The sequence below is a fragment of the Mustela putorius genome, unplaced genomic scaffold (genome assembly GCF_011764305.1).
Source record: "Mustela putorius furo isolate JIRA1106 unplaced genomic scaffold, ASM1176430v1.1 tig00003874_pilon_pilon_pilon, whole genome shotgun sequence".
NCBI classification, from domain to species: Eukaryota; Metazoa; Chordata; class Mammalia; order Carnivora; family Mustelidae; genus Mustela; species Mustela putorius.
Window position 1 is genome coordinate 157282 of NW_025422025.1, and position 23224 is coordinate 180505.

Genomic DNA, 23224 nt, shown 5'->3' on the forward strand with positions numbered 1-23224 from the left:
CATAAAGAACACAGGATCAGAAAATAACAACAAACCTATGGCAGAATCCTGAGTTTGCTTTGGAAAGCCAACTTCTCCCCTAGTCTCTAATATAGGCCTATTTTCTTTACAGGGCCGCTGACAATTTATACAGTCGTTAACTGTCAAGTGCTGCACCGACAACAGTTATCACTGTTTCTTGTTCTGGAAAAAGTGGGTGATCTTGAGATCGTGTGGGTACCTCTAAAATTCTGTCTTATTATTTCAGGTAGATAACGTGACATAATGCATAAAATGCACATGCGTGAGAGCTTTGAAAAAAACCTGAATAGTGCTGACAAGCTCTCAGAGACAAGAGGAGAGGGCTTCAACTGGCAGGCAGCATAAGAAATCTACTGGAGGGTACCTTTTTCTTCCTTATGTCCTCTTGTTTACACATTCGTTCATCTACTGCCCGAATTCCTTCACTGACAGATGACCTGAGACTCTTTAAAAGAATAATAAAAAAAACATATTACAGACATTGTTTTGTCACATTATCAAGTTCCTACATCTCATTCAATTCCACAGAACTTAATACCTGTGCACCAGTACTATGCAGATATTGTCCAAAAAAAAAAAAATGATATACCAGACACAGTTACTGTTGAGGGGACTCATGATCTGGGGGCATAATGACACGAAGGCAGGGTCGCATGGCCAGAAGAAGAATGACACATATACAGTGAAAGTTAGGGGGATGAGGGGACTTAGAATGGAGAACAGATAATATGAAGCAAAGTACAGGAGAGTCTGGAAATGCGACGGGGCTCGAATCGGACTCTGAAAGCCATGTGTACACAGCTGCCGAGGTAGGGAGGGGATGGGAAACAGATGTTAGTGCAGACACACTCAGGGGCAGGGTCAGACAGGCACACAGCCATGTGCACTTCAGGCTTCCTTCTGGAGAGAAGCAGAAATAGGAATGGAGGGCCAACTTCACTGAGATGAGGTCTTCAGATTCTGCCTATTTTAGAGAATGAGAGAATGTCAAAGCACTGATGCATGATGATGAAATGTGGGTATGGAAATACCAGGAATCTAGAATGAAGAACAGAAGACCAGAAAAAGGCAGAGCGCAGAGGTGGAGAAACATGCCCAGAAGCTAATGAATAAAGAGATAATTAGGAAGTAGGGCCAAAACAAAGGTTAACAGAAACAACTAGAATGAAGTAGGCATATCACAAAAATTCCACAGGAAGGTGAATTAATTCACTCCATCAACATTATGAAACACCTCCTGGACGTCAGTATTGTGGCAGCCCACAGGGATACAATGAAGACAGATATAGTCGGATCCCTCAGTGGTCTGAGAATCTCACAGAACAGCTTCAGAGTTGGGACCAGAAAGGCAGGTCAGGCCTGTGGCTGAGCAGGACCAAAGTGGCCATAAAGACAGGCCATGGAAAAGGGAGGGGATTCGGTGATGGCAGGGGGTGAGGCGGGACGGGAGCCTGTGTGAGTAGAGCAAATCTGCCTCCAGGGAGGGGGTTCTAGAGAAGAGTGGGAGGCCAAAGGAAGGCTAGGCTTGGGAAACAACACCACTATAAGGCCCCCGGAGGAAGAGGCACACCAAGGAGGCAGTGGGAGAGCCCAACAGTGGCTGGTGTGGAATCCAACAGTGGACCACGAAAATCCCTTCCATTCCAAGGAAAAGTACCTTTAACAAGATTTTGTAAAATTCAAATGAGATATAAACCATGGAAAGTATTGGCTACCTCAAGGCACAACTCAAGATTTTTACCTATTTCATGAACTCTTTCCTGCCTGCCCCTCCCCTAGGCTTCTCAGCACTGATATTTCCGTTACTCTGCATTTTTCTTGGTTCTAACCATGTACTGTGTCTTCCCTTAAATTATGTTCTCCTTATATTCTCTCTAGGATGCAGGCACTGTCTAAGGGGAGGGATGCACGAGGCCATTCAAGCTAGAGGAGACACACAAGGAAGGATGGTGCCGTTTATGACAAGTTTACGACAGGGCATCAGAACGGACAGAGGCCAGAAGTCAGGGCACCAGACACAGACGGGGTGGGGGGAGACAGGGCAGCACAGTTTTCTGTTAGAAGTGATGCCACAATTCCCCCTCCACTGTTCACCCAGGTGGAGTTCCTATTCCCAATGGCTTAGAGGTGGGGAGTCCCATTCTCACAACAGAGATTTTTCTGAGAGAACATGCAAATGTAACATTTATTAAGTATTACATTTTATTTATATTATCCTTCAGTTCCATTAGGGATTACACAGTTTTTGTAGATCAGCCCAGGAACCTAATCACACGTAGATTACGTGGGGGGGGGTATTTACAAGATTACAAACTGTTAAAATACAAGTCATTCATAAATTAGAAACCACTTACATATGACCAAAGTGGCATTAATAAGTTGAATTTGGAAATATGCTTCCTCTCCCCTGACATCTTAAGGTTGTCTACTCTGAGAATATGTCTTCTTCAAATTGAACATGTTTTTTGAGGTTTTTAGCATATGCAAAAACAAAATCATTTACAACTCTTCTGAAGGTGAATATTATAATCATGAACCGCTAAAATATAACCACCAGTACCACCCAACTAACAGATGAAAAGAATTCTTAGAGAAAAGCCGATGAGGACAACGGGCGTCACAGTAGACTGTTTTCATTAATTGGGGACTTACCAGAATTTCTCGTAACTGTCCCAAAGGCACAGAAAGTTGATTGAGGGCTTTGTCCATGCCAACCTAAAGGCAAAACCAGGTTGGCACAAACACATCACGATAAGGAGTAATAGTGATGTATCTATTTAACGATCAAAGCAGTACCAGATTTAAGTTATTTTTTTGGCACAACCGTATTTTGCTACATAACTAGCTAAACAACAGAAGTGTTATTTGGCCATTAATGTTGTTCATAGAATATGAAAAAAATCTGTTGAAATACATGAAACTATAAAAATAAGGGAAGTCATGAGAAACGAAAGTTTCCTTAAGAACAATTTGCCTTTAGATGACATTTTAAATGAATGTGAAAAATTTTCACAGAAGGTGAACAGTTCTCTGTTTGTAATTGATGATACTCAGCCAGCTGATGTGAAAGTCTGATGGGCTACGTCTCTCTTAAACATTATTATAAGCCTCGAGAAAAATAGAAATTAAACAGAAGTAAAATTTTCTAGGTTTTTAATCCTATTGGGATATTTATCTTAGTGGTATATTTCCCAAAAGCAAAAGTGCATCATTAATTTTAATGCTTCTTCAAATTCCCACGGAGCTGCAACTTTCTGTGCTTCTCTAGACAAACAGATTTAAAACAAAATGAAGCATCAACAAGGAGACTTTTCTGCCAAGTAACAAAATTCAACATTTCTAAACGGCTTTTACAAACAATTGATAAGCTCACTGCAAATCATTCTTATATTTTTATAAAACCAAACTTTTTAAATATCAATATTGGCCAATGTTCCCTCAACCTAGCTCTGGCTAAAAGATATACCTGGGAGTAAATTAAACATTGTAAGAGTGGTGGACATTTGTTCCTACAAATTAGTCTAAATCAAGGAACACTTCAGGGTAATCACTTCGCAACTAATAAAACAACCCCTTGGGTATTATTATCCTTTACTTTTCACTGTTGACTAATGAATTTGAAACATAATCAAACTAAAGCACCCTTAAATGAATAAAAACTAAAACAAACAAAAGATGTATTCCAAAAAGTTTAGTTCTTTTATTAATGAAATTGGTAATTTCTTCAAGTTTATGGTGGGGTTGGTGGGGTAATCAACTGAAAGGTTTCTAAAAACTCTGCCCTTTTAATAAATATGAAGGAGAGAGAAAGTGTGTGTGTGTGTGTGTGTGTGTGTGTGTGTGTTTAGAACTTGTGAATTTCAGGTTTACCAAGTTTGTGGAAAGGTTGACAAAATCTGCATGATCCTTGTTGATGAGCTTGACCATGGCTATTTTAAGAAGTTTATAGTAGAGTTCCAGATCTCCTCTTAGTTCCTCCAGCTGGACACACTTCCTACAGTCAGACACAAAGTGATCGATGTCGAAATCTTCCTGAAAATCAAACCAGAAAGAAAAAATGATTGTACTGATACCACATTTTACATAGAAAAATAAGATCAGAGAAAGAATAAGAGGCCATATTACTGCAGGGGAACACACACAGGGACATCAGGGGGTATGCTCACTTCCTAAGATTATGGGAAAGGGGTCCCTACACCAAGACCATTCTCTCCTGTTGCCTAACTCTACAGGCATTTTATTTCTTTTAATTATACATTTCAAAGAGGCTCTTCTCAAAATAGAAACAGCTTTTTCTTCTTAATTTTAAAAGTAACAAATGTTCACTGTCAAACTTTCAACCAACCAAGAAATACTTATATAAGAGAGAAAAAAAATCACCCACTCTCTAATGCTCTGCAGTTAAGCACTGTTACTGTTTATTTTTCTTCACTATTTAACACAGCGATTCACATCCTTCCAGACTTTGTTTTGGTCTTTCTCTTTACTTTTTTTTTTTTAAGATTTTATTTATTTGAGAGAGAGAGACGGAGAGAAGAAGTGGGAGGAGGGGCGGAGGGAGAAGCCAGCTCTCTGCTGAGCTGGGAGCCTGATCCCAGGGTTCATTCCAAGGCCCTGAAATCAAGACCTCAACCGAAGGCAGACGCTTAACTGACTGAGCCACCCAGGTGCCCTAGTCTTTCTCTTTAAAATATAAATTACTTTTGGGGTGCCTGGCTGGTTCAGTGGGTTAAGGCCTCTGTCTTTAGCTCAGGTCATGATCCCAGGGTTATGGGTTCAAGCCCCGCATTGGGCTTTCTGCTCAGCAGGGAGCCTGCTTCCCTGTCTCTCTCTCTGCCTGCCTCTCTGCCTACTTGAGATCTCTGTCTGTCAAATAAATAAATAATTTTTTAAAAAATAAAATATCAATTACTTTTTAAAGAAACTGACATATAATGGACACATGTTAGTTTCAGGCGTACAACATAAAAATTCCATATTTTTATCTGTTGTGAAATGATCGCCCTAAAACTAGTTAACATCCATCACCAAACATACACATTTTTTTCTTGTGCTAAGAACTCTTAAGCTTTAGCAACTTTAAATATATAATAATATAGGGCACCTGGGTAGCTCAGTGAGTTAAGGCCTCTGCCTTCGGCTCAGGTCAAGATTCCAGGGTCCTGGGATCGAGCCCCACATCAGGCTCTCTCCTCAGCAGGGAGCCTGTTTCCTCCTCTCTCTCTGCCTGCCTCTCTTCCTACTTGTGATTTCTGTCAAATAAATAAATAAAATCTTAAAATATAGATCTATATATATCTATATATATCTATACATAATATACTATGCAGCCATCAAAACAAAGGAAATCTTGCCATGTGCAATGATGTGGATGGAACTAGAGAGTATGCTGAGTGAAATAATCAGAGAATTACAATTATCATACAATCTCCCTGATACGAGAAATTTGAGAGGCAAAGTGGGGGGTGTGGGGGTAGGGAAGGAAAAATAATGAAACAAGATTGGATTCGGAGGGGGGCACCTGGGTGGCTCAGTGGGTTAAAGCCTCTGCCTTCGGCTAAGGTCATGATCCCAGGGTCCTGGGATCGAGCCCCACATCGGCCTCTCTGCTCAGCGGGGAGCCTGCTTCCTCCTCTCTCTCTGCCTGCCTCTCTGCCTACTTGTGATCTCTGTCTGTCCAATAAATAAATAAAATCTTTAAAAAAAAAAGATTGGATTGGGAGGGAGGGAGACAAACCATAAGAGACTCTTAATCTCACAAAACAAACTGAGGGTTGCTGGGGGGAGGGGTGTAGGGAGAGGGGGGTGAGGTTGTGGACATTGGGGAAGGTATGTACTATGGTGAGTGCTGGTGAGTACTTCAAAATATGTTTTTTTCCTTACTCACCTAATGTGTAGGAGTCACTCAGCTAGTTGTAGGGTTTTTTCCACAGGAAATTTTTCCATATGGAGCTATAGATTCAGTGTGTTATTTCATAGAAGAGATGAGTTCAAGATCCTCCTATGCCACCATCTTGAATGGAAACCCCAGACCTTCTCTATGTATGTGTGTACACACACATATGTGTACACACACACACACACACACACACACAAATATTCATGCTCTTCTAATCTATTTCCCATCTAGGGGCACCTGGGTGGCTCAGTGGGTTAAGACTCTGCCTTTGGCTCAGGTCATATCTCAGGGTCCTGAGGTTAAGCCTCACATCAGGCTCTCTGCTCAGCCAGGAGCCTACTTTCCCCCCTCTTTCTGCCTGTCTCTCTGCCTCCTTGTGACCTCTCTCTCTCTCTCTGTCAAATAAATAAATAAAATCTTAATAAAATAATAAAAAAATAAAAAATAAAAACCCATTCTATTAAAAAAATTTCCCATCTAAAAATATAACTTGAATGTCTACGTAAAACACATACATTTCTATTAATATTTTTTGTGCATGCTGAGTGTCCCATTGAACAGATGTTCCAAATCTTTCATAACCTATTTCCAAGTATTGGTCTCACAGGATTAGCGATCCTGTGTTTCCCCTTTATAATACTGTGATACCCCGGTAGGCTTATATGCTTAGAGGCAATAAATTACTATCTACTTGCCCTGTGACTCTGCTACTCCATGACCTGTTTAGTCAGCAAGAATCAAATGTGATGATTCCCAAACTAGTTAAGGACACCTACACTTACTTCGTAATTATATAGCTTCATTAAACACTATGTAAACCAACAAAATATGACTGCAAAAAAAATCACTGTTCTTTTGAAAACTAACACAGCTACTTTGGAAAGATTTGATACAAAGAAATCAATAAAAAAATTTTTGCTAAGTTAGGTATGGGTGAGATGACCACGTACCAGGCAGGGAGGGAGTGATCACAGGATTCTCACTCAATTCAGTTAAAGAAACTGAAACTGAATGCAAAAAAAGACAACATAGAAAGCTTTTTTAAAAAAGATTCTTTTTATTTATTTGAGACACAGACAGACAGTATGAGCAGGGAAAGGGGCAATGGGAGAAGGAGATTCCCTTCTGAACAGGGTGCCCAATGTGGGACTCCATCCCAGGACCCCGAGGTCATGACCTGAACCGAAGGTAGATGCCTAACCTATTGAGCGACCCAAGTGCTGTGATAACTCAGAAATCTAATCTGCAGGCCAGTTTCCAGAGAAAAGACCTGGCACTGTTTCAATGGAGAATAAATGTACATATATTTTTTCCAAATAAAATGCTAAAAACTGTATGTACCATTCCCTAAGAGTACTTGTTTAAACTGACTTTCTTAGTTAATCAACCAAAGACTGACCCTGCTAGTGTCGGACACAAGGACTTCATACCAAACCGTAATTTCACAGTCATCTACAGAAAGCCACCTGCTTCTTACACTGGTGACCAAATTAGCCTGGACCTTTCTCTCCTGAGACCATCTCAGATCTTACATCATAGTTATGTAGTATATCACGGGAGGGGGTCTCGGTTCATAATCCTGGCCATCCTACTCACCAACTGTATACCTTTAGGTCAATCACTTTCCCTGCCTCAGTTACACATTGTTGAACTTCTTTAACTTCATGATGGCATTCTAAATTGTATAACTGGGGTGCCTATGTGGCTCAGTTGGTTAAGCATCTGCCTTTGGCTCAGGTCATGATCCCAGTCTCTTGGGTTTGAGATCCACATCAGGCACTCTGCTGAGCAAGGAGCCTGCTTCTCCCTCTGTCCCTTCCTCCTGCTCCCGCACTCTCTCACTCTCAAATAAAATCTAAAATAAATAAATGAATCATATAACTTAGCCTCAGTGAACAAATGCTATTAGGTAATATTAGTACTCAACTTAACATTTATGCATTTGTTCTCAGATAAACAAAAGTTGCATAACACATGACTAAATAACTTGGAACATCTGTGAATACTGGGTTAGGCAGCGTTTGCTGTGAAAAGCATACCCAAACTCACAGTGCCATAATAGAGACCCATTTCACTTAACCAAGAATGGTTTTACTACTTTAGGAATGGTTTTACTTTATAGTGTAGATTTCCCAAGTATTCAAAAAGAAAGTATTTACAACCCATACATCTACAGTCAACTGATTTTTCACAAGGATGCCAAGACCATTTAATGGGGGGAAAAACAGTCTTTTCGAGTGCCTACTACCAGGACAAGTGAATATCTACATGCAAAAGAATGAACTTGGAACAGCAACGTCACACATACACAAAAATATAACTCAAAATGGATCAAAGATTTAAATGTAAGAGTAAAAACTGTAACACCCAGAGAAAACAGGTGAAAATCTGTAGGACTTTGGATCGGGCAAAGCTTTCTTAGACATGATACACAAAGCAATAAGAAATATTAGATAAGCTGAACTTGATCAAAATAAAAACTTTTGTGTGTCAAAGGGCACTACGGAGAACGTGAAAAGACAACCCACAGAATGGGAGAGAGTATCTGCAAATCATTTGTCTGACAAGGACCTAATAACCAGAATATGCAAATGTACTCTTAGAACTCAACAACAAAAAGACAAATAACCTAATTTAAAAACAAGCCAAAGACTTTTGAATAGACATTTCTCCAAAGATGATACACAGACGGTCAAGAGCACATGTCGGGATGTTCGACATCCTTAGTCATTGGGGAAATGCGAATCAAAAGCACATTCAGATGCCACGTCACACCCACTAGGACAACTATGGTAAAATAAGAAAAAGAAAAAGAAAAAAAAAAGAAGAAGAAAAGTGCTGGCAAGAATTCGGAGAAGCTGGAACCCTCTTGTATTGTCGGTGAGAATGTAAAATAGTGTGGCTAAGGCAGAAAACAGCTCGGTAGCTCCTCAAGAAGTTACACACGTACAATTAACCAGCAGTTCTACGTCTAGGGGTATGACACCGACAGAACTGACAACAGATATTCCTGCCACAACCTGTACATGAATGTGCACAGCAGCGCTGCTCATAACAGCCAAAAGAGTATATACCCAACGTCCATCAACTGATGAATGGATACATAAAATGTGGAAGAGCCTCTTACACAACCATAAAAAGGATTAAACTGTTACATGCTACAACACGAGTGAAGTCTGAAAACATTCTACTCTCAGGTTAAAGGAAGCCAGACACAAAAGGTCACGTGTTATACAATTCCACTGATATGAGATGTTCCAGAAAAGGCAAATCCATAAACACAGAAAGTAGATTCATGATTGCCAGGAAATAAGGGGAGGGGAGAATTGGAACTAAGAGGTTTATTTTTCGGGTGATGGAAGCATTCTGGAATTAGACAGAAGTGACGTATGTACCATATACATAGTAAATATACTAAAAACCAGAGAAGAGTACACTTTAAAATGGCAACTATTATGCTTTGTGAATTATATTTTGATGAAAAATGAAACAACTTAAATATCAACAAGTTAAATGCTAGGATACATTAAAAAAATCCAAAGTAACACTAATCACAGGAGCAATGGAGTAGCTACATGAATTTCAGACAAAGCAGATTTCAGAGAAGGAAAATTATCAGGCATAAAGAGCAGCATTACATAATGATAAATAAATCGACTGACCAAGAAGACACAATTATCCTTAACATATGTGTGCCTGATCAACACAGGTGAGATATAACCTAACAGAACTGCAGGGAGAAATAAACAATTCCATTATCACAGCTGGTGACTTCAACACTTCTCCATCAGTAATGGGCTGATCCAGCAGTAGGGCAACAAGGATCTGACAGATGTGGACATTCAGTCCAGACATGGCACACTCAACACCACCATCAATTACCGTACAACAGACGTACACAGAGAATTTCGCCCAGTAATAGTGCAACACACATTCTTCTTAAGCTCATATGGAACACTCATCAAGACAGAATAATTCTGGGCCACAAAACACAACAAATTTTTAAAAATAAAAATTATACCAAGTATGTTCTCAGACCGCAATGGAATTAAAAATCAGTAACAAACAGAAGATAGCTGAAGAAGTCCAAAATACATGGAGATTAAATGACACACTTCTAAATGACAGGAGACCAGTCTCAACAAAATACAATGTAGCAAAATATGTGGAATGCTGCTTAAAGGGAAAATACAGTACTGAATGCAAATATTAGAAAAAAAAGATTCAAGTCAATAATCTAAGCTTCCATTTTAGGCAACAACAACAAAATCAAATCTAAAGTAAGGAGGGGCTCCTGGGTGGTTCAGTTGGTTAATCATCTGCCTTTGGCTCAGGACATGGTCCTAGGATCATGGGACAGAGCCCTGCATCAGAGCTTCCTGCTCAGGGAGGCTGCTTCTCCCTCTCCCATTCCTCCTGCCTGTATTCCCTCTCTCACGGACTCTCTCTGTGTCAAATAAAATCATAAAAAAAAAAAACCCTAAAGGAAGTAGAAAAAAATAAAAATTAGAGCAGAAATCAATGTAATTAAAACCAGGAATTTCTTTTTTTAAATCAATAAACTCCAAGTCTGTTTCTTTGAAAACATCAATAAAACAGATACACCCTTAGCCAGGCAAACAAAGAAAAAAAGGTAGAAGACATAAATTACTAATATCAGATGAAAGAAGGGAGGGCTACTGCTAACAATCCCAATCACTGTAAATTCAACCAAACATTTATGGAATACTACACAATTCTCTAAAATCTCTTCCAGAAAGTAGAACTAGAAGGAATACTTCCTAAATCATTCTAGGAGATCATTATTACCCTGACACCAAAACCAATACTACAAGAAAAGAAACTACAAACTAGTATCTCTCATGAACACATACACAAAATCTTCAACAAAAATTAGCAAATAAAAGCAAACATTATATTAAAAAATTGTACACCAGGATCATGTAGGATTTATTCCAGGTATGCAACATTAGAAAATCAATGTGATCCATCATATCAACAGAAAAAAAATCACATGATCATATCAATGAAGGGAGGAAAAAAAACATTTAACAAAACCCACACCTCTTCATTATTAACCCTCAGGAAACTAGGAATAGGAGGACTTCCTCAACTTGATAAAGAATGTCTCCAAAAATCCACAGCTAACATGATATTAATACTGAGAAAATAGAAGACAGAAAATCAAGGCAAGGATGTCCCTCCTACTACTACTATTCAATACTATACTGGAAGGCCAAACTAATGAAATAAGGTAAGAAAAGGAAACAAAAGGTATACAACCTGGGAAAGAATAAAACTTTGTTCACAGATGACATGACAGTCTACAGAAAATACAAAGATTTCACACCCCACACCCACACCCACACCCTCCTGAAACTAGTCAAGTGATTACAGCAAGACTGCATGATACACAGCTAAAATACAGAAGTCAATTGCTTTCCAATGATGTATCAAAGGGCCAGTATTCAAAATTTATAAAGAATTTATCAAACTCAACATCCAAAAAACAAAAAAATCCAGTCCGGAAATGGACAGAAGACATGAACAGACCAAAGAAGACATCCAAATGGGCTCCACATCACTCAGCATCAGGGAAATACAAATCAAAACCACAATGAGACACCACCTTACATCAGTCAAAATGGCTAAAATTAACAAGTCAGCAAACAACAGATGTTGGCGAGGATGTGGAGAAAGGGGAATCCTCCTACACTGTTGGTGGGAATGCAACTCTGGAAAACAGTATAGAGGCTCCTCAAAAAGTTAAAAATGTAACAACCCAACGACTTAGCAATTGCCCTATTAGATGTTTATCCAAAGTACACAAAGTGATTTGAAGGGGCAAAAGCACCCCAATATTTATAGTCAAACTATTGAAAGAGCCCAGATGTCCATCAACAAATGAATGGATAAAGAAGATGTGGTACACACACATGCACACACACACACACACACATTACTCAGCCATCAAAAAGAACAAAATCTTGCCATTTGCAAGGGAATGGATGGAACCAGAGGAAGACAAATACCATATACTTTCAGTCACATGTGGAACTTAAGAAACAACAGATGAATATAGGAGAAGGGAAGGAAAAATAGAAACAGACAGGGAGGCAAATCACAAGAGACTTAACTACAGGAAACAAACTGAGGGTTACTGGAGAGGGGAAAGTTGGGGTAACTGGGTGAGGGGTATTAAGGAGGGCACTTGTTGGGATGAGCTCTGGGTGTTGTATGCAACCAATCAATCATGAAATTCTAACCATGAAACTAAAAGTACACTATATGTTAACGAGATTGAATTTTAATTAAAAAATTTAAAAAGTCCATTGCTTTTGTATATACCAGCAATGTACAAGTGGAATTTGAAGTTAAAAACACAACACCATTTACATTAGCATACCAAAAAAAATTAATACTTAGGTGCAAATCTAACAAATTATGCACAAGATCTATGTGAGAAAAAGTATAAAATTCTGATGAAAGATAACAAGCAAGGTCATATGTGAAGTGGAAAGAAAGTCCATAATCTTGGGTAAGAACACTCAATACTGTTAAGAGGTCAGTCCTTCCCAAAATGATCGACAGACTCAATGCAATCCCAATCAAAATGCCAAGAAGTTATTCTGTGGATACCAACCTGTTGACTCTAAAATTTGGATGGAAAACTGGAAAACCAAGAGTCCCAGAGTAGTCAACAAAATATTAAAGAGTGGGGAAAAAAAGGAAATTGAGGATTGCCACCATCCAATCTCAAGACTTACTATTAAAGCTATAGTGACTAAGACAGAAGGTGCCTGGCAAAAGAGACAGGTGCTTGGAACAGAATGGAGAGCCCAGAAAAACATCCACACACACAGGCAAAGGCAACTCAATGGCAAGGACAGTCTTCAACAAATGGAACCGAACAATGGGACATTGATAAGAAAAAACAAACAAATGAAAAGAATAAAAACAAACTTTTCACACCTTTCACAAAACCTAAACACAAAATGCAAAAATTCTTAAAGATGACATAAGAAAAAATGTAGGGATCCTTGGATTTGGCAATGACTTTTCAGATATAAAACCAAAAGCATGATCTATGAAAGAAAAAAATTGATGAGAGGGACTTTGTTAAAATTAAAGTTCTCTGTAAAAGACACTGTTAAGAGAATGAAAAGACGGGATGCCTGGGTGGCTCAGTTGGTTAAGCAGCTGCCTTCGGCTCAGGTCATGATCCCAGCGTCCTGGGATCAAGTCCCACATCGGGATCCTTGCTCCGCAGGGAGCCTGCTTCTCCCTCTGACTCTGCCCTCCACTCTGTCTGCCTGTGCTCGCTCTCGCTCGCTCTCTCTCTGATAAATAAATAAATAAAATCTTAAAAAAAAAGAGAGAGAGAGAATGAAAAGACCAGTCACAGAGTAGAGAAAATATCTGCAAAACACATCCATAGTAAAGGACTTAAAATAAGAAATATAATATAAAGATGTCTTAGTAGCAACAAGAAATCAAACCTAATTTAAAAATATGAAAAGAGCGGTGGCTGGGAAACCTAGTCAGTTAAGCATCTGCCTTTACCTCAGGTCCTGGGACTGAACCCCACACTGGGCCCCCGGCTCAGCGAGGAGCCTGCTTTTTTCCATCTCCTGCTACTACCTCTCCGTGTGCTTGTGCTGTTAATAAATAAATAGAATCTTTAAAAAAGAAAAAGAAAAGGATCTGAAAAGATGCTCAACTTTGTATGTCATTAAGAAATTGCAAATTTAAACAAGGTACTCTTACATATCACGTAGAATATAAAAAATCCAAAGCACTAGTAATACCAAATGCTAGCAAGGATGTGGGACAACTGAACTCTCATTCACTGTTTGGTCAGAATGCAAAATGGGAGGCACTGTATGATACAGCTTGGCAGTTTCTCACAGAACTAAACACATTCTCGCTATAAGATCAGTAATTGTGCTCCTTTGTATTTACCCAAAAGAGCTTAAAACTAGTGTCCACACAAAAACCTGCACATGGATGTTTATTCTCTGAAGTGTCAAAACTTGGAAGCAATCCAAATCTCCTTCAGTAGGTGAACAGGTACACTGTGCCACACCCACACAATAGATTATTCGACAATTAAAAGATGAATTATTAAGCCACAAGACTTCGAAGAACCTTAAATGCATACTGCTAAGTGAAAGACCAGTCTCAAAGGCTAAATAGTATATGATTCCAACTCTACGGCATTCTGGAAAAGGTAAAAATTAACCAACATTTTTATTTTTATTTATTTTTTAGGTCATCTCTATACCCAATGTGGTGGCTAGAACTCACAACCCCGAGATCAAGAGTCAGATGCCCTAGCAACTAAGACAGCCAGGTGCCTCTGAAAAGGTAAAACTCTAGACAGTAAAAAGATCCCGGGCTGAGGGGTGAGCGAGGAGGGTGCAGAGAGAGGAGAAGAAACAAATAGATGAGGTACAGGGGTTTTCAAGGCAATGAAACTAGGCTGTAAGATACCAACAGTAGGTAAATAACATTATACATTTGTCAAAAACCACAGAACTATAGAAAGAGGAGTGAACCCTAATGTAAACCATGCATTTTAATTAATACTGTATCAATGCTGGTTCATCAGTTGTAAGTTAGAAGAAAAATATCTTCTCTTTGTACCAGTTAAAGTACAAATCCCCCAAAAAGCCAGAAGTTGGGAGATCACAAGAGGTGTTGGAACACAGGAAAATAAATGAGCAAACCAGACAAGCTGCAGGTAATTAAGAACCATTAACCATGAGAGAAGCAGTGACATCGCTCAAAATTAAACCCAAGTAGAGTTTAACAGTTTAGCTACTTTACTAACTTGCTGCAATCAGGGATGGCAAGCAAAGACTAATTCAAAGTAACCTGGGAATTAATCATTTAAAACTTACCAATAATCTGAAATTAGTAGCTTTAATGCTATGAAAATTACATGGAATTTGGAAAGATTGAAGTTCTCTAAGCTGCCAAGAAGTAAAACACTCCTTCCCGGATACATGGACTTATAAAATCACTATATACTATCTCCACGAGAAGCAGAATCCCCCAGAACCATCACTCTGTAATGATGAGAAGTACTAAGAGGGCATATGAAATTTATGAGCTCTGCCCTGAAACATGTCCCATTTCATCGAGACAAAAAACCAAAATAGTTAAGCACTAATCTGCACACTGCATAGGGGTTGAAAGACATAGAAAGTTTGTGTGAGCTCACGTATGTGTGTGTTTCCAACCATTCTTGAAAACAATGGACAACAGAGATGAATAAATGTCCCTGTATATCCCATAAATATTCCTCAAATATTTATCATGCAACTCCAGCTCTGCTCTAAGACCTGGGGACACAGTCATGAAAAGAAAAGACAAGGTCTCTGCTTTTAAGGAGCAGATATTCTAATGCAGAAATGAGAAAATAAATATGTAAACAAACATTATATTAATGAACAGTGATCAAATAGTGATTAATGAATAGTGATCACAGCTAAAAAGAAAACAGGACACAGTAAAGGTCTGAGTGACAAATGGGATGTATTTTAACTTGGATGAACCAGGAAATATAGAACAATGAGTTGAGATCCAAATGACACAAAGGAGCTAGCCACAGGAAGTGTGGAAAGAGTGTTCCCGCCCAAGGTATCAGCATGTATACAAAAATGTCCTTGGAGCTCTTCCCTCCAGCCCCTGCTCTCAAATCTCTGACCCAGGTAGGTGGGGACATAATCTAGGACTTGTGTCTCCCAAAACTCATTCTAAATCTTTGTTCGGTGACTAAATTATTCAAGCTTGACAAATTAAAAACATATGCTAACAAGGTCTTCCTACCATCTACAGAGAGATCATCTTAAAAGCATCATGAAATAGTAACACTGAAATTCTAAAAAACTTCTGTTCTAACATTTTAATCAATTTTATATCAAACTCCTTTGTTGAATTTATATACCCATTTGACATATTTATGAAGAGACAAAAAAAAAAAACCTGTACATTCCATAAATGTATTTATCCATCTAACAAATATTTGAGTACCTAATTACACTCTGTTCCAGCTGACTTCTCTTTATCTCTTTTTTCCCCTCAATTTATCACCAATCATAATCTATGTAGGCTTTTAGTTTGCTTTTCAAAATTAATTTCTTGAGCTATTTAAAGGAATTATCCAGTGCTAGAGTTCTCAACACTGGTCACACATTAGAATCACTTAAGGAACTTTTTTTTTAAAAAGATTTTATTTATTTATTTGACACAGAGAGAGAGATCACAAGTACCAGAGAGGGAGGGAATCATGCTCCATGCTGAGCAGAGTGTCCCATGCAGGGCTCGATCCCAGGAACCTGAGACCATGACCTGAGCTGAAGGCAGAAGCTTAACCCTCTGAGCCACTAAGGCACCCCCTCACCTGAGGAACTTAAAAACAAAAAGCCCAAAGGGCACCTGGCTCGTTCAGTCACTGGAGCGTGCAGGTCTTGATCTCAGGGTTGTGAGTTCAAGTCACATGTTGGGTATAGAGATTACTTTAAAAAAAAAAAAAAAGAAAGAGCCCAAGCCCCAGTTTGTGATTAATTTGTTTAAATGTTTCAAGAAATTTGATGCTAAATGTTGTAAGACTAGTTAAATAACAAAAAGATATATTTACATAATACTTCTTGCTCTCAAATTTTGAACAAAGAACTTACTAATAATCAATAACTTAGTAGGCCAAAATTTTATTTAAATAAGTTTTATAGTACTACAAAGAGTGAATTAGAAAATCAAAAGCAAGGAGAAATGGGCATGGTGTGAACATGGGGAAGCAAGAGAAAGCAAGCAAGTATGTCACCAGGAAGCAAATGCTTAGCTCTGTGATCCTTCTCTGAGAGAAGGACAGATTAAAACCTAAAAAGAAAGAAAAGAAGGATCCCATGCACTCAAGGAAAGAGAAGTCCCCCAACATCCCTCCTGCTTTTTCCAATATAAACACACAGCTGGGCCGACTTACCACATCCTGGTTGGTACCGACTTTATCAACTTTTCTATTTAGGCCAAACTTGACCGGTCAATGATGGACGGGCTGTGTGCCAAGTGTACCAGTTGTACAACTGACTGTGTAATGGCTGAAACTGAGAAACCGGGGTGAAAGTATCAAGAGGCTCTAAGGATTGCGAAAGAGCCAAGATTCAAACGATTACCACGTACACACAAGACAAACTATGCAGATGACTGCTCAGTACGGAAGTAATTCAGAATGTTACACTGTGGCATCAGCTGACCCAGACCCAGAAGATTGCTGGAGTTCCCATCATGGACATCTCTAACCATATAGACGACACTGAGCGAATGCCAGATGATGACAGAGCCCCTCACTCCTATGTCTTAATAGAGTTCCTCAGCTCTCCTTTACCAACTTTTTCTGTTGCCAGTCCATACAAGCAATTCTCCTTACCCAGTTCCTCTGTTCTGAGCTATGGCTAAAGATACTCACTTTTTTATGTTTTGAAACTGATTATCTTGTACCATTTTACTTTTTGTTGCATCTTTTTGCAAATCAGATGACCGCTCACAAGACAAAAAAAAAAAAAAAAAGGAATGGAAAGGAAAGATCAAAAGGGAGGACAACAACAACAACAAAACAGTTCTTTTTTGCCGGGAACCCTTCTTACAAGTGCCAATCAGATAAACTTTATCTGATATTACATCGTCACAACTCCTCTATCATCAGGGAAAGTAGTTCACATGAGAAAATTTCGCTATAAAATGAGTTCCAGGCTTACATTCCATATTTGGCTAATTAGAATTTCATTACGATGTCTGTCTCAAACTGATGCGGAAGAGAATGGAATCTTGTCACCAAGATGTGACATCAAACTAAGAACCCACAGGGTAAGCACTCAGCTCCTGTGATACTAAGACGGCTCCTGGGGATGGGCGACCCTGAGCAACAGTGGCTGACCTGAGGGCCTGCGGCTATCTGCCATCTGTCACTCTTCCCTCTTCCTCCTCTGTCAGCTGCTATCTCCAGCCGACGTCAACAAAATCCACCTCAAACAACCATTAATTCCCTCTGGTCCCGTTTACCATAGCTAAGCTCCAGGACAGGCATCCAGATCACCAGCCCTGTGGGAACTTCTTCTAAGGTAAGAGGTGGCCCTATTGGTGAAATGCAGGTGCCAAGGCATGCGGACATTGTGCCATCTCCTGCGCTATTCTTAATGTTCTGATTGTCCCACTTCCCTCAGTTCCCACCTGTGGCCTCTGGAAAGTAACATATAACAGTAGGATTTCCAAGGACTGATGCGTGGGGGGTCAGGAGATCTGGCCTGTGATTGGCCCCAACTAGCTGTGTGGCTTTAAAGAAAGTCATCACACCTCAGGCCTCAGTTTCCTTATCTGCAAGCCAGGATGGACTGGAGTCTTTTCAGAGGAGCTGGCAAAGATCACATAGATAAGCACCACCTCATACTTATACTAACAAGCAAACAGAAGGCCGGAGGCCAGTGATTTGCCCCAAGTTAGACATAAGCAGGCAGAGAGCAGAGCCGAGGGTGGAACCCACATCTGCAGGTCACAGCTAATCAGCCAGCACAGTACAAGCAGATCTGAGCAGCTGCTCATTCTTCCCCTTTTCTGTTTTGTCCATCAGAATGCATGCTCCCTGCAAACAAGGACACACAGGACCTGCTTCCTGTCTCAAAATTCCCAGTTCACCCAATTAGAACAGGGAGGAGCCTCAAGGACTTACCACCCCACCCACACACACGGTTCTTTTACCTATGGAACATGAGGGTACATACATTCACAGTCCAGAGGACTCCTGCCTTCACTTCTCATGGAAAAGGTCATCATGTGCCTACCCGGGGTGCCAACGAAGCCACAGGTTCCAGAGAGGAACTGACACAGAGAAGTTCGAAGGAGGCAGATGGCTCAGCGCAGAAACAAACTGTCTACCAAGGAAAACTACCCCATGCGGGACTGATTCTCTTTGAAATACGTTCGAGTGCATGGGAAAATGGTTTTTCAAGAGCTGGTGGACTGAACAATCACCTGGTACATACAAGATCACGTCCGCATTCTGACAAGAGTGTCTTGCCTGCAGTGTAGAACAGGGGCCAGAAAGACAAGGAAGGCACATGGAGACTGGGTGAGAAGCTTCTACGGTGTGATGGCAAGGGCGCACTGCAAAGGTACGAGAAGAGATGGAAAGAAGTAAATGGACTCAAGAGGTTTAGGAAGCGAAATCCACAGGACTTGGTGTGACAGACTAGATTTTGGAAAGGTGACAGAGTAGGAGTTGACTTCTGGTTTCCCAACTCGAGGCTAAACGGATGAAGTGTTTACTGAGAGAGGCAACAGAATAAGAAAGGTAGTTTTCAGTGGAGGAGGTGCTCATGAATTCCGTCTTGAACCTGATGAGTCTGAGGGGCCACAGACACATCCGAGAAGAAAGGTCAGCAAGCCCGATATACAGAACTGGTGCTCAGGAGGTGTGTGGGCCAGAGACAGGAATCTGCCTTACCGGCTGATAGGTGGTCATGAAGCTGCACAAAACGTCATCTAGGGAAAGAAAGGAACACGGGGCTGAGCCCATAATCAGCATTCAGTGGCTACCAGGAGCATGACTTTGCACAGGAGACACATCAGAGAGGTAGAAGAAAGACAGGAAGCAATGCAGAGCATTTGGTCTACTGCGATGTCGAGTAAGGAGACAGACAAAGGTCAGGTGCGCTGACTTAGAAACAGTTTGGTAAGAACTCTTTAGTGGAATGACAGGGCCTGAAGGGTGGAAGGTGGGAAAGTCAAGTCAACCCCTGAGCACTGGCTGTGATGTGCAACAGTGACAGGGCAATACCTAGAGGTGGGGCAGTCAAGTGGGAGAGGATCAAACAGGAGCGTGTGATGGGAAGGAGTGCAGGGGAGAGGATCCTCACAGGCTCCTGGAAGGGCGGGAGGGCATAGACTCCGAGCCAGAGTGGAGACTGAACCTGAGGAGGAAGGAGAGCCCCTCCCCATACCAGGCGAGGAGGAGAAGGTGACAAATACAAGAATGGGATCATGATCAGCAGGATGGAGTAGGTCCCGTGGGATGGCTGCTAATTTTTCTGTACGACTGGAGATGAAGTCATATGTTGAGATGGAAGAGGAAGGCTACATGTGATGTCAATAGCACACCCATGTAAATGGTCTAATTTATCTGTTATGCCACTCTCTCCCCCTACTACCAATACCTTATGTCCTGCTCATCTATTAGTTGGCTGTCAACCCAAAGGATTTTCGTATTTCTAAGCTGACAAAGTATGATGTTGCCAGTGCCTGTGCCCCAGGTGACCCTTCCCCATCTGCCATTCCTGCACTTTGATCACCTACCTCTTTTGCATACCTTTCCCCTTCTATTTCTCATTAGATCTCATAAACATGACTTTTTAAGTAGTCTCCTGCCACCAGTCAGCTCGAACTCAACAGATATGACCATGCAACTTCCTGCTGTAAACCTGACTGCAGCTCTACCATGAAAACTGCATCAATGTGGACCCCTCAATGTATGCAGTGTCCAAGGTGCAACCCGCAGCCCCACCCCATCTCCCTTTCTATCATCCCAGTCTCATTCCAAAATGTGCCAAACAAGACACCTATGTAGAAATACAACCCCGACAGCAAGCTCTCCACTCATTTCTGCCTCGGAACTGTAACTTAACAAAACATCTCTCTGACGGAAACACAAATTGCAAATAACCTTTATCTCCAGCTCCCACATAGAAGATCAATACCACTTTACACAGAACAGCTGTTCCATGTATTTTCCTTCTATGTATGAAGGGGTCACATTCATTAACACTACAAATTGTACATTATATTCAGAAATTTCAGAGCCTTGAAAGAATATGGAATTGCTGGCATTCTAGCCACTTTCCCAGTTTGCTCTCTTCCTACCTATAAGTCAAGTCCTACTTTAAAACTGCTATTCTGAGATTTCTATTTTCCGAAGCTGCTTTGACCAAAGGCATTCTGTCAGCACAGAGTGAGAAAGATGGCGGGGCGAGGAAGTGTGAGAAAATGCTAGTGTTAGGCCCAAAGAAAGCCTGACGAAGTCCAAAGACAGTCAAGCTAAAGAGACTTCTGTGCTTTGAGATTCTTTAAGTCTGTGTGTGTGCCTTTTCTTCTTCCAATGACCTCTCTCCTCATCACGTGTCCTTCGTTAACAAAAGGTTTCTGGATCAGAGAATTCACTCTGTGCTCTCCTTCAGACACTCCATTCAATTTACACCTTTTATTACAGTGGCTTAACATCACCATACAAGAACAAGAGTACAATATACCTTCGTCTAGACATCCCTACATATTAAAAATGATATGGCCCACCGCAGAGGATCCAGACATAAGCACTTTTAAAGCCAGAGTTTGGGAGATGTGATCTGAATGCAAGTATCAAAGAGAAACTAGCTGGTTAACCCAAAAAAGAAAAAAACATTAGACTTGAAGCCATAAAAAAGTAAGAAATTCAAACTCTTTTCAGAATTTTAGGTACCTACAGAGCCAAAACTTTTTAACACTGAAACCAGCTACTAAATCCCAATCCTTAGAAATTAAACATATACGTTTTGATAGTTTAAGTACAGACCCAGGGGGATACAGAAAACAGATAAAGCTCCTCCTGGCTCTGATTCAAACCTTGGGACATTTTCAAGGCTATGTCTGTCAGTAAAGTCTTTTCAGTTTAATTTTCTATTCTGTAAGTTTATGTCCTACAGTTATCTGCTGCCAGCTTCAGGCTGACCTCACCAAGAGAGGTAGGCCAACTTTAGAAAAGGAGCTTCGTATGCTTTGTAGTACTGGACCAGAACCAGTAAGGACAGTACAGTCTTTCAGATTTCTCATTCCGGGAGCTTAAGACGAAAGTCAGGCATAAACGTTAGGTTAAGTGCCTTTATGACCCGATTCCTGGTAAGTACATGCGTTCAGAGATGTGTTCAACGCACAGTCGCTCAGCTTCTAGGCACAAGGCACTGGGAGGCTTCTGTCAGGCCAGGGGAGTGGCGGTCTGACTGTGCCGCATGGTACCAGAGGCGGGTCCTATGGGTCCGGGGCTTTTACGTTTAGCTCAAAACCACTTGCCCTGAACTTTCAGGCCTTTTCATTCAATGTGCACGATTTCACAGGACTGCTTTCTCCAGGCTGCACCTAGCCCACCCGAGGCCAAGAGACTCACTGCAAAGTGCAGTGAGGTCCCCGCCGAGGAACCGTCTGGGGCGGGGATGGACCAGGAAGCCCGCAGGAGAAGCCCGAGGAGAGGCCCCGGAGGGCCGAGGAGGGCAGGCCACCCACGGCCTGGCTCCGGGGAGCAGAGCCCAGGCGAGCACCTTCATGAACTCGTCCTTGTGGAAGCAGAGCGTGTCCGGCCCCTTGGGCAGGTTCATCCTACTTCTCTCCATCCCGCCGGCAGCCGCCTCTCAGCACCGACACTCCAGCGAGGAGGAAAGGTAGGAGGCTGCGCTCCCCGACGCTACGGGTGAAGCCATGGCCTTTCCACCTCACAGAAGGCACCGCTTCCCCCAACATGGCAGCGCCTGCGCCGCTGGCAATGAAAGAGGACGCCGCAGGCCCGCCTCCGCCTGCCTCGGCCAAGAGAGGCGCGCGGACTGCTGCCGCGAAGCCAGCAGGTGATGCTGCCTCCCTGCCGCGGAGGGCGACACTACAACCTCGCCTACGTTTCTGCGGGGCAGCCCCTCCGCTGGTGATGCCCGGTGAGCGGGAAAGGGGAGGGCAGGGAGGGTCAGGGGCGCTCCCTCCCCACCTCGCCCTTTCCCTCGGAAAATCGGCCTGCGAGCCTCTTCCAGGACATTCTCCCGAGATTGTCCCGCGGGAAGCATAGCCGTGGCGGGATGCTGGCCCTTTACTTCTGTGGCCGGTTGTCCAGAGTGGGGGGCGCGTCCCGGTGTCAGGCCTCTGGTCCCCGTGCGCCGCCGCTGCAGCCGCTTGGGCGCGGAGGCCTCTGTGGAAACCCGGCTTCCGCCCTTAGCCCTGGCACCCACCCGCGAGCGTGGCTTCTCCCCCGCCGAGCTTGGCTCCAGCGATCTTTAGGGAGGAAGGTGGTCAGCTGGCAGCCTCGGGTCGTGTGGGCAGTTCCCAGCTCCACTTAGGCTCAGCTGCGGGGCGGCCACAAGTTTGGGTTCTCAGAGTTCTTAAAGAATCACCTCGCAACTGGCCGGCCGACAAAACCCAGCCGACAAGTAGATGTGCGAGCATGTTTATGTCCAGTCAGCTCTAGAATGGGCGGAATTGTGTGTTTGTGGCTAGCATTGGTTCGATCGCTACACCTGCCCC

General features: G+C 41.8%; 1 protein-coding gene and 1 pseudogene across 5 annotated transcripts in view; one reads left to right on the forward strand and one right to left on the reverse strand.

Annotated features, from left to right (window-relative positions):
• LOC123388095 (conserved oligomeric Golgi complex subunit 2-like) overlaps positions 1-22418 on the reverse strand; it is a 43420-nt gene extending 21002 nt beyond the window's left edge. For 4 of the 5 annotated variants that reach the window (XM_045067116.1, XM_045067115.1, XM_045067118.1 and 1 more), the window contains exons 1-4: positions 22261-22418; positions 3892-4053; positions 2674-2736; positions 386-466 (exon numbers count right to left, since the gene is read on the reverse strand). In XM_045067116.1, coding sequence (XP_044923051.1) covers positions 386-466; positions 2674-2736; positions 3892-4053; positions 22261-22332 — 378 coding nt within the window. In that variant the 5' untranslated portion in view covers positions 22333-22418. The remainder of the gene's footprint in view (positions 1-385; positions 467-2673; positions 2737-3891; positions 4054-22260) is intronic. The other variant, XM_045067117.1, reaches the window with a different exon arrangement.
• On the forward strand, positions 16714-17380 carry LOC123388096 (annotated as a pseudogene).
• Positions 22419-23224: the final 806 nt, after the last annotated feature.